Below are 12182 nucleotides of genomic sequence, written 5' to 3' on the forward strand. Positions count from 1 at the left end.
CTGCCCGCCGATACCCACAGGGAGCCAGGTCTCGGTTCCTACGCGAGGAGCTGCGAGCCTATTTAGTGCAAGGCAGGGGCAGAGTGGGTGTGTGCGTGTGTGTGTGCGCGCGCGCGCGCGCAAGGGAGGGGCAGGGTGGGGGTGCGTGTGTGCATGTGTGTGCGCGCGCACCCGCCATTGCACATGCGCAGCGCCGGGAGCGGCCCGCCGGACTACAGCTCCCAGAGGAACCCGCGGCTGCCCGCAGGCGCCGAGCCGCTGGCGCCATCTTGAAATCTGATCCTTGTTCTGCGAGTCTTTGCGTCAGCGGCGAGCTGCTGCCCGTGTCCTGCGAACCCAGGCTGCTGAACGGGAGGACGTTGGGGACGCGGCGGCTGGCGGGAGAGACAGCTGGACGGGACATGGCAGGTTGCGAGCGCGGCCTGCGCGGCTGTCACTTAGCATCCCCCTGAGGAGTGCCTACGCCCGCCCCCTTCCCGCGGGGCGGGGCTGCCCGCTCTGGTACCCAGAGCCCGAGCGCGGGTGGCGGAGGTGCGCCCCTGCGGAGTGGGAACCCCACCAGATTGTGCCATGCCGGCCGGAGGCCACCGGGGCGGCAGACGGAGCGCGGCCGAGCGCCAGTGATCGAACACCAGGCAGCCGCCGCCTCAGGGAGGCTCGGCCAGCTCGAGGAGGGAAGATGAAGGAGAGCTGCAGGATCTGTGCCCGGGAGCTGTGTGGGAACCAGCGGCGCTGGATCTTCCACACGGCATCTAAACTCAACCTCCAGGTTCTGCTCTCGCACGTCCTGGGCAAGGATGTGCCCCGCGATGGCAAAGCCGAGTTTGCTTGCAGCAAATGTGCTTTCATGCTTGATCGGATCTATAGATTCGACACCGTTATTGCACGGATCGAAGCTCTTTCTATCGAGCGTTTGCAAAAGCTGCTGCTGGAGAAGGACCGCCTCAAGTTCTGCATTGCTAGCATGTATCGGAAGAATAACGAGGACTCTGGCACGGAAACCAAGGCGGGGAATGGGACCGTTGACATTTCCGGCTTACCCGACGTAAGATACTCTGCGCTGCTCCAGGAGGACTTTGCCTATTCAGGGTTTGAGTGTTGGGTAGAAAACGAGGATCAGATTCAGGAGCTACACAGCTGCCATACTTCGGAAGGTCCTGGAAACCGACCCAGGAGATGCCGTGGTTGTGCAGCCTTGCGGGTTGCTGATTCTGACTATGAAGCCATTTGTAAGGTGCCCCGAAAGGTGGCCAGAAGTATCTCGTGTGCTCCTTCTAGGTGGTCCACCAGCATTTGCACTGAAGAACCAGCATTGTCTGAGGTTGGGCCACCGGATTTACCAAGTACAAAGGTACCCCCAGATGGAGAGAGCATGGAGGAAGGGACACCCGGATCCTCTGTGGAATCTTTGGATGCAAGTGTCCAGGCTAGTCCTCCACAACAAAAGGATGAGGAAACGGAGAGAAGTGCAAAGGAACTTGCAAAGTGTGACTGTTGTTCAGATGAACAGGCTCCACAGCATGTGTGTAACCACAAGCTAGAGCTAGCTCTTAACATGATTAAAGGTCTTGATTATAAGCCCATCCAGAGTCCCCGAGGGAGCAAGCTTCCTATTCCAGTGAAATCCAGCCCACCTGGAGCCAGGCCTGGCCATATCATGACAGATGGAGTTAGTTCTGGTCTCCTCAACAGGTCTTTGAAACCCCTTTACAAGATACCTGTGAATTATCCCTTGGAGCTTTCAGACCTGCAGGAGCTGTGGGATGATCTTTGTGAAGATTATTTGCCACTTCGGGTCCAGGTATACAAAATGGCTACACAGTGCCTTTCTGATTAGTTAGCTGGCCTCAGGCTTCACATGATTTCTGCCTGTCTAGGTGAAGGTTAATATTCTACACTTGAAAAAACGTGAGCCCATTTTTGCACCTTTGTGTCTCATTTTAGTAAATGTGAATCACACTCAAATAGGCTTTTTATGTCTTTCTTGCAACGTTATCTATTGGCCTCCCTGTCAGTTGTCAAAATCATGGAGCTTTTAAGACAAAAAGATTTTTGATTGACTCTCACCCTATAAAAAGACATTTAATCTTATATCTGGCACTGGAACTCTTTCCTCTTACCTCTTACCTCTTTCCTCAGTTTTCCTCTTACCTCAGTTTCCTCTTACCTCTTCTTTTTTTTTTTTTTTTTGCTTTGTTTTCATTTTTACATTTATAGATGTTTTCTCCATTCCGTGAGAGAGTTCTAGGGTTAGTTCTTCCTAGAGCATCAAGGGTTTCATCCCAAAGTTGCGTCTCCAATTGATTAGGGCATAGGTTAAAGGTGTGGGGAAAACCTATTAATCCACCAAAGTATTGTACTATCTGGGCAATATTTATAATAAGTCATTTGAGAACTAATGATTACTTGTTCATAAGAGAAACTGGGAATTCAGGTGTTGTCATTTAAGATGCTAAGGCAAAAACTGTTCAGGTTGCCTTCTGAGCTGTATTAAGAGGATGTTAGACATTAAGAAAGATTTCCTCCATTATTGGATGTTAGGAGTTCCATCCATTATACTCTTGAATTTCTTCGTGACTAGAAGATGGCAGTTAATCCTAATTTGAGCTATTTCTTTCTGCCCAGCTGATTTCATACCAGCCTTTTAAATTCATCTATACATAGGGAACCTGACAGATGCTATTTTGTTCCTGCAGCAACAATGAATGCTAAGTTCAAGTAACTTTGTGAAACATCTGGCATGTTCTACTTGGTATATAGATTATTTAGTGATACCATTACAAAGGTGGACAATCTAGAAGACATTTTTGGAAAGCATGCAACTATTCAGCGTCATCCCAGAAATTCAGGGCTTGATAAACAAATGAAATTGTTGTCATTTGAAGTTTTTGAAAAGTAGTTCTAATATATATAAAATTTGCATCACAATAGAACTTAGCAGAAAAATGGGAGAAATGTTTTTAAATTTACATAAAACTGTCAGAAACATATGAAGTGTTACGGAAAAAGAAAAATATCAAAGAGTTTTAAATGTGTTTTCATTTGTATAAAATGGTTAGAATGCCTAATGCTCTGTACTACTTTTCTTTTGCTTCCTTTTCTTTCAGTGGAGCTTCACAGCTGAACTTGGGTATTAAAGTATTTCTGCAACCAGACATAGATGTCACAAATTAAATTTGATGTTCTCATATTAGGATCTACAAATAGTCTGGACAGGGTAGATGGCAAATAAACCCTTTCCCCCCTCAAATATGGCCAATATGGTAGAAAGGTAGTAAAGAAAACTAGATTACAGGCAAAATGAGTTTTTTCTCTACTTTTAATGAAAGATGCTATCATTTGGTACCTGGATTCAACAAATTTTGGGGTTGGGAAGAATTTGAAGGACCATCTCATGCAGGCTTTCGATTTAGAGGTAAGGAAAGGTCATGGTTTAAATAACTTAGGCAGAGCCAAAGATCCTTAACTATTCTCAGCCAAAACCTTTTTATTCTGTATATGAAATCACGTTTCCTGATGTACATTGAATTAAATAATACCTATTTTAAATAAAGGGGCTTCTTTCTGTAATCTAAGGATTCCAAAGAGATTCTTTAGGGATTCAGTGAAGAAAATTGTCATCGTAATGAGCACATTTAAACTATGGTAACTACCTTCAGGTCAGGTCTTCATTAAAATCACTTCATTAAATTTGGACATTGGAAAAAAATAGACCTCTAAAGCTGTAATGTATAATCTTTCTGCTGTCACTTGGCTTACATTATTTACTGCTTGTAGAATAATAAAACATTGAGAGGAGAGGGAAAACATTCAGCTTGAAGAATAAAGGCATTTAATTGCTATGCCATTTTCTTCAATAATTAAGGATGTGGAAGGAAGCAGATTAAATTGGGCTCAGAGTGTAAATAAAATGTGTATTTGGGATATCTGGTCTGTTTAAGTCTGGTTGACTTTTAAGCTCCTTCAGGCCTGGTGTGCTTTATGTCAGAACCAGAACTCACTGGGACAAAGGCAGACTGGTGTTCGTCTATTTCTCTGAACAAACGTGGAAAGAATAGAAATAAATGTAAATTAGTTTTGATAGTTCCGTTTTTAGTTTGTAGAAAGAATAAACTATGAAAGAAAAAATGTTTTCTTTAGTTAAATTCTACTAAAAATCTGAAAAGCTCCTTAAAGAGCAAGATTGTTCTGTAAGATCATTTTGATTCCTTTGTTTAATCCTCCACGTACCCATTCTATGCACTACATATCATCCGAGTTCCTTCTGATTGCTTTTATCCTTTCTCTTCTTTCTCATATTAAAAATAGCAACAGTGTAGTACTTCTGCTTTCTAATTTTCTGGCAATATGCAAATTGACTTATTTGCCTTCCACAGAATTTATGCCTGAAAACCCAAGGTAGTTTAAGTACGTAAAGAAAGATATTGATGCCTTATTCTATAAGCTGATAATTTTCTCCTTTATTGTGTGGCCATGAACTAGAAAAGTGATGATAGGAGGGGTGTGGTCACTTAGTAAACATTAGTTCAGCCCTGACTCGTGCAGTTTCCTTTTCTATCTAAATTCAGAGAGCCGAGATCTTTGCTCTAAGCCTTGCAATGCCAAGGTCTGCCCCTGTGTGACTATGGAAAATTTATCCCTCTCACAATTTAGCTACATAACCTAGATCAGGCCTTTTGGAAGGTGTAGGCATTAGATGCTACTCAAAGGTTAGGCCTTTAATTTTATGCTAGTTGGTAGCTCTTTTGTATCTCCCGTTATTAAAAATGGGATAGAAAACCACAGCAGTTCCAGATCTTTTTTTTCTTTCTTTCCTTTTTCTTTTCTTTTTTTATTTATGATAGGCACACAGTGAGAGAGAGAGGCAGAGACACAGGCAGAGGGAGAAGCAGGCTCCATGCACCGGGAGCCCGACGTGGGATTCGATCCCGGGTCTCCAGGATCGTGCCCTGGGCCAAAGGCAGGCGCCAAACTGCTGCGCCACCCAGGGATCCCAGTTCCAGGTCTAAGACTTGTTATTGTGAGAACTGGGAAGTGCCAAGAAAAACACTTGTCAACCCAGAAGGATCTAAATAACTGCTTTTTTAGCCTAAACGTCTTGTATTATGCAACATCAGGCCTGGAAGCAATTCTCTTTTCGGCTACTGGAAAACATTTGTCTTAAATGAGTCAAAAGCAGCTTAACTTAAAATTGCATTAGTATTATAACATGATTTTAGTGACTTGTAGTCTAGAAATTAGCATTGATTCAGCCAAATTGAGTATTACTGATTTCAGGCTTTATAAAATCGTCTTAGGAATGATTGGTTTATGTCTTGGTATTTCTCAAGAATTCATTATGAGCTCCTAACTCAGGACTTTACTGAGTGTTCTTTTGGCAGACGCTATGTGAAAGGACATTTTTCTGAGATGTTCAATAATAAAGTGTTAAAAACATCTTCTAGCCGTTCGGTCAGTATATTACATTTACAGAATTAGAGATTTCCTATGATCATTAATGCCAAAGATGGGTTCAGATTAGATCCAGATTCATTATGTACTATTCAGTGGCATTTTTTGACTTTAAAGTTGCTGTTGAAATGTCTATATTAAATATCTATCCATCTATCTATCTGGTCTTATTTCTTATTTCTAAAGAGCCACTGAAGGATTAGAGCATTGGATTGGAAATTAGGAGACAGACCCGATTTTATTTGCATTTGTTTCTGTTCTTCCTCTCTTTTTAAACAAACTTTTGGTCCCTACAATATTCCAGGCATTATGGTAGGCAATGTGTTTATAGAGATGAAAAATACATTCCCAAATTCGGTGCATCTGGCTTAACTAGATCCTTTTTCTGATTTCCTCCCACAGTGCTTTACATATTATGGTACTTAACAGATGTTTTAACAGATGTAACTTTGGACATTCCTTATCTTCTCTTAAGTCTCCATTTCCTCCAATGTACTCTGTCTGGGATGAGACCAGATGGTTAATTTATAGTTTCCTTCACAGCTCTGAAATTCTTTGATTTTTTTTTTTTAATTTATTAATTTGAGAGAGAACACGAGCAAAGGGATAGGGGCAGAGGGAGAAGCAGACTTCCCATTGAGCCTGGAGTCAGATGTGGAACAGGATTTCCAGGACCCCAGATCATGACCTGAGCTGAAGGCAGATGCTTAACTGACTGAGCCACCCAGGTGCCCTTGAGATTGTTTGATTTAAAGTGAATAAATAGAACCACCTTCCCTACCATTTTAAACTTGCAGCTATTTTCTTGAATTCTGCTTGTTTAAATTTGAAAAAAAATCTATAATATCATTGGAAAGGTGTTTTACCCTAAAAAACTGAGAAGCCAGGTTTTGTAGAAAATGTTTTATCATTAAATAAATGATGTAATTATTTACTTATCAGTTAGAATTGTTTTATCTGTTCGTATTGTGACATAATTCACAGTGCTTCAGGGATGCCTGGGTGGCTAAGCGGTTTAGCATCTGCTTTTGGCTCAGAGGGTGATCCAGGGATCCGGGATCAAGTCCCACATCGGGCTCCCTGTGAGGAGCCTGCTTCTCCCTCTGCCTATGTCTCTGCCTCTCTCTGTGCCTCTCATGAATAAATAAATAAATCTTAAAAAAAAAAAAAAATTCACAGTGCTTCAGGGCAAGCACGGCTCCCTGTTACACCCACAACAAATACCTCAATTTTTCTTGCTGCTTTTCTCTCCTTTCACAGCCCTCCAGGTCTGTTGACTCTCCTTTCAAAACCTATCCAAATATATCATTTCTCTCCCCATCCATTCTTACCGCTATAATCCTAGCCACTATTCTCTTTTACCTGCACTACTGAAGCAGTCCCCTGTGTGTCTCCCTGTTCTACTGCTGCCCCCCAGACCAGTCACCACAGAGCAGCTGTAGTGACCTTTTTGAAACATAAATACAATTGTGTTACTTTTCTGTTAAAAACACTGCAATCCAAGAGTGCCTGGACGGCTCAGTGGGTTAAGTGCCTTTGGCTCAGGTCGTGATCTCAGAGCCCCCTCTTTGGGCTCCTTGCTCAGCCAGGGAGCCTGCTTCTTCTCCCTCTCTGGGCTGTTCCCCCTGCTTGTGCTCTCTGTCAAATAAATAAAATCTTAAAAAAAATAAAAATAAAAAACAGAAAAACAAAGTAAACCATCCTCATTTCAATGAGAATGAACTCCAGCTCTACCCTGCGGTAGAAGCTCTGTATGACCTCGTCCCTGACTTTCTCTCCACCTCATCATGTATTACCTTCCTCTGTGCTCAGTACACTTTAGCACTGTGCTAGCCAGCAAGGCAGCCACTAACTGTATGCGGCTGTTGAGCACTTGAAATGTGGCTACTCTGAATTGAGATATGCTGTGTGTGTAAAGTACACCCCAAATTTCAGAGACTTAGTATGAAAGTCAAATACCTTGCTGATAATTTTTATATTTTTATATTGAATACATGTCTATGATGATTCTTTGGATATAATATAGTGGCTGAGATAAAATATTTTATTGAAATTGAGTTCATTTATTTTTACCTTTAGTCAGTGAAGTCATTACAAAAGTTTAAATTACCTACATGGCTCCCATTATACTTCTTTTGCAAAGTGCTACTCTAGCTTCTGCCTAGGTTTTCTGTGGGACTGGCTTTCTGTCCTGCAGGTCTCCATCTAACCAATTCAAAGTAACTGGTCAACCAACTTAGAGTAACTTTACCACTCTATAATGCTTTTCTGTTTTACAACAAAGGGCATGTCACTATCTGATATTTTATGTGTTTCCTTGTTCCTTCATTATATAACTCCTCATTCCCAGTTCCCGCAGTGCTTTACGTATTATGGTACTTAACAGATGTTTTTAAAAAACTGATGAATAGGGGCACCTGAGTGGCTCAGTGACTGAGCATCTGCCTTTGGTTTAGCTGTGATCCCCGGGTCCTGGGAAGGAGTCCCACACTGGGCTCCCCGCAGGGAGCCTGCTTCTCCCTCTTCCTATGTCTCTGTCCCTCTCTCTGTGTCTCTCATGGATAAATAAATTAAATATTTTTTTAAATTGATAATATTGGAAGAATAAAAAACTTTTTTTTCTGAAATTTTTATACTTCCAGTCAGTTGCTGGCAGGAAGGGATTTGAGGTAAGCTCTAACTCCACTGCCTAGAAGGTGGTAGTCAGAATTTGAAAATGTGAGAGAAAAGGTAAATGAAAAGCAATTGCCTTTTTCTCTTCCTAATGGATTTATATTTTTCCTAATTGGAGTGGGTGTGGAGGCGGGGGGTGGGGGGGTCCAGTAGGAAGGGTCAGAGGAGAGGAAATGGATTTTAATGCCACAGTGAATTCCTACAGTTTTCTTTTAGTACCCTTATCTCATAATGCATATTAACTACAGTTCACTAAGTTAACCTTAACCTGATTTATTGCTATATTATATAAACAATGTGTTTTTTCCTCCTGAGTCTTTTTGATGAATTGATTTTCCTATAAAACATACCTCCTTCCCAGACCATTATGGATTTTGAAATTTATTTTTAATTTTTTGTACTCTTTATTTTGAAACCACTTCTAATTTATAGAGAAGTCACGAGAGAAATACAAAGAACTCCCAGATTCACAAATTGCTATCAAGATTCACTGGTTACTAATATTTTGCTACATTTGGTGTTTCACTCCCACTGTCTATATAGACACATCATTTTTTTTTAAATTCCTGAACCATCTGAGAGTTAGTTGCAGATAGAATGAGTCTTTATACTAAATAAGCATATTTCCTAAAGACAAGAACATCTCTTACATAAGTACAATATAATTACCAAATTTAGGAAATTTAGTATTGATAAAGTATTATAATGCATAGTCCATTTTCAAAATCTGCCCATTTTTCCAATAATATCATCAGGCATAGTTGAAATGTACCTTCCTCTCTTAGGGATGGTAGAGGTTTGATTTTTTTTTTTTTCTTTTTTAAAAAGACTTTATTTACTTATTCATGAGAGACACAGAGAGGCAGAGACCTAGGCAGAGGAAGAAGCAATTCGATCCCAGGACCCCAGGATCATGCCCTGAGCCAAAGGCAGACATTCAATCACTGAGCCCCCCAGGTGCCCTGGTAGATAGTTGATTATTGAATTCCCTGATTAGAAATAGGATAAAGTGAATATTTGGTCATCTCAAGCATTTTCTTTTTTCAATTCTCCTTTCTCTTTAACCTCTGAATTATTTGCTTTAACTGAATATGTACTATTTGTGTGAGTTCATAGGGAAAGATAGGGAGAGGAGCTGGGGAGTATCATAAGGGTGGAAAAATCAGTACTCTTAATAAGGAACAGGATTGTCTTTAGGAATTTGTACTGATCATCTGCACAATTTTGGTTTTCTAAGTCTTTGCTGAAAGATGCCTGACATATTTGAAGATGAAATTTATTGTTGGTTACATTGAACTCAACTTACTTGTCTTGCTGCTTCTTCCCAGCCTGTGACTGAAGAGTTACTCAAGCAACAAAAGCTGGATTCAGATGAGACCATTATAACTCAGCAGTCTGTATCTGATTCCCACTTGGCTGAACTCCAGGAAAAAATCCAGCAAATGGAGGCCACCAACAAAGTATGATCAATCAGTCCAAGCCCTTGGAGATCACAGGGTTTCCTGAGGTTGTGACAGGCTCTAGCTGAGGTTCTTAACCTCTCTGAGTAAGATTCAGGAGATGAATACTGTGTATTTCTCTTCCTCTAAGGAATATTTGATTAAAAGTGTAGTTCTTTCCTTTTATCTCTCATCAGGATTTTAGCCTTCTCTGCACAGATCAGAATTTTGGCCTTTTAGATCTGTAATTAAAACTTGAATGTAGTCTAACTTTATAAGGCACCAAGAAAGGAGGTTTGTGCTTTTGATTTTAGCTTAACTTCTTACCTCTTTAGAGTCCAAGGAATCTAATGTTTGTTTAGAAGAAAATTTTAGCAGTGCCCACAATTTGAATGCTGAGCTTCTGGCTTGGTACCCTTACCTCATAATGAATATTAAGTACAGTTCAGTAAGTTAATCTTAACCTGATTTATTGCTATATTATATAAATAATGTGTTTTTTTTCCTCCTTCTGGCTTGGTGTAGCTTTGTAGTGTTCCGTCCTGTCCTAGATAGCAGAGCTCTTGGTCTTTGTGTAAAGGATCTACAGTGATCCTTTACACAAAGTAAAGTGAGTGATCTACTCACCACAGTGAGTGGTACCTGGGTGGCTTAATCATTAAGCATCTGACTCTTGATTTCAGCTCAGGTCATGATCTCAAGGTTGTTCGATCGAGCCCCTCATTGGGCTCTGAGCTGGGCAGTAGACTGCTTAAGACTCTCTCCCTGCTGCTATGCTCTGCATTCTGTGTGTGTGCTTGCTCACTCTCATTCTGTCTCTCAAAAAAAAAAAAAAAGAGAGAGAATCCCCCAGTGACTCATGTGGACAAGTACCCAGTACAACTACCCATCACAAAGAAAGCGCAGTACATGAGAATTGAAGCACTTGAATATTGAAGGAAATATTTCATATTTCCTGCTACTTTGTCTTAATGAACGACTTAGGGCCTTAAAGGTTACTACACCTGGGAAAAAAATTAAGGCAATGTTCTCTAGGAAATCCTTTAAACCTAGATTTGAGGAAGGACTTACTGGTTGCATTTGAAGGTAAAAGAAATTGACCTGTTTTTCTTTGCTGAATTCAGATTCTTCAAGAGAAACTGAATGAAATGAGCTGTGAGCTAAAGTCTGCTCAGGAGTCATCTCAGAAGCAAGATGGTACAATTCAAAGCCTCAAGGAAACTCTGAAAAGTAGGGAAAATGAGGTAAATATTTGGCAGTCAGGAACCCGTGAGGAAATTATTTGCTTTATCAAAGTAGACACATATTCTGTATTTTGTAGAAACAGATCATCAGACTAACAGATGTTAGTGTAGAGAAACTGTAGTGTAATCTAAATCAGTGTTTCTAAAATCTGTACAGGTGAGATAGTGGAATTTATTTTTAGTTTACTAACATGTTCAGTACTCCCTGTCTCATTTTCAGACCGAGGAGTTGTACCAGGTGATTGAAGGTCAAAATGACACAATGGCAAAGCTTCGAGAAATGCTACACCAAAGCCAGCTTGGACAACTTCATGTATTTGAGGGTCACATAGGACAGGAGGTGAGATTCTGGTTAAGGAAGTGCCATGCTTTTCAGACACAGTCTTGATTTTGTTGGTCTTCTCAGCTGCTCAGTGCTTGCTGTCCTCTTGATTAATTTTTACTTTTTTTTTTTTTTTTCCAGAGCTCACAGGGTACTTCCCCAGCTCAGCAACAGATGGCTCTGCTTGATCTTCAGAGTGGTTTGTTCTACAGCCAGCTTGAGATTCAGAAACTCCAGAGGTTGGTACGTCAAAAAGAACGCCAACTGGCTGATGCCAAACGATGTGTCCAATTTGTAGAGGCTGCAGCCCATGAAAGAGAACAGCAGAAAGAGGCATCTTGGAAACATAATCAGGTAAATCAGCAATCATTTTGTGACCAAAAATGCTAACTTTGCCCTGATAATAACTTTGTATCAGGACAGTTTGTGTTGAATCCTTGAGTCATTTTGCTTAATCTAAGTAATTCAGTTCAACATTTATTGCCCTCATACCTATAGGTGCCAGATATTGGGCTGTGTTCTGGAAATACAAGAGTGAATATCATAAGCTCTTTCCTGTTAAGCTACTTGTAGTTTAGTATGAAATAGTCACATAAACAGAATTTTCGTGTGGCAAATACCAAAATGAGTTAAAGGAGTTCTGTGTGGGTCCGATAGGAATATATAGGAGGGGCTGAGGAAGGGAGTTAGGGAGAGCTTCATGAGGGAGGAGCCATCTGGGGTTATTCTTGAAGTGTGAGTAAAGATTACCAAGACAGAATAATGGTAAACAACAACCAAGCTCAGAGGAATGGCATGTACAGTTAGCCACATCTTTAAAAAATAATCATTATTATTATTAAGTGGTTCCTTTATCTTGCTAGAGTATATGCTGTCGATTTTCTTTTTAAGGATTTAAAAGGGGCAGCCCAGGTGGCTCAGCGGTTTAGCGCTGCCTTCGGCCCAGGGTGTGATCCTGGAGACCCGGGATCGAGTACTGCATCAGGCTCCCTGCATGGAGCCTGCTTCTCCCACTTCCTGTGTCTCTGCCTCTCTCTCTCTCTGTATCTCTCA

General features: G+C 41.1%; 1 protein-coding gene across 18 annotated transcripts in view; it reads left to right on the plus strand.

Annotated features, from left to right (window-relative positions):
- PDE4DIPP2 (phosphodiesterase 4D interacting protein) overlaps positions 1–12182 on the plus strand; it is a 224251-nt gene that overhangs the window by 139142 nt on the left and 72927 nt on the right. For 15 of the 18 annotated variants that reach the window (XR_005372682.1, XM_038561938.1, XM_038561936.1 and 12 more), the window contains 4 exons: positions 9453–9584; positions 10688–10807; positions 11028–11147; positions 11271–11483. Coding sequence is in view for 17 of the 18 variants with exons in the window: in XM_038561938.1 (XP_038417866.1) it covers positions 9453–9584; positions 10688–10807; positions 11028–11147; positions 11271–11483 (585 nt within the window). In the remaining variant the exon portion in view is untranslated. Of the gene's footprint in view, positions 1–316; positions 1802–9452; positions 9585–10687; positions 10808–11027; positions 11148–11270; positions 11484–12182 lie in introns of those variants that run through there. The other 3 variants (XM_038561939.1, XM_038561952.1, XM_038561940.1) reach the window with 2 other exon arrangements.

This window comes from Canis lupus, chromosome 17, assembly GCF_011100685.1.
Source record: "Canis lupus familiaris isolate Mischka breed German Shepherd chromosome 17, alternate assembly UU_Cfam_GSD_1.0, whole genome shotgun sequence".
Taxonomy (NCBI): Eukaryota; Metazoa; Chordata; class Mammalia; order Carnivora; family Canidae; genus Canis; species Canis lupus.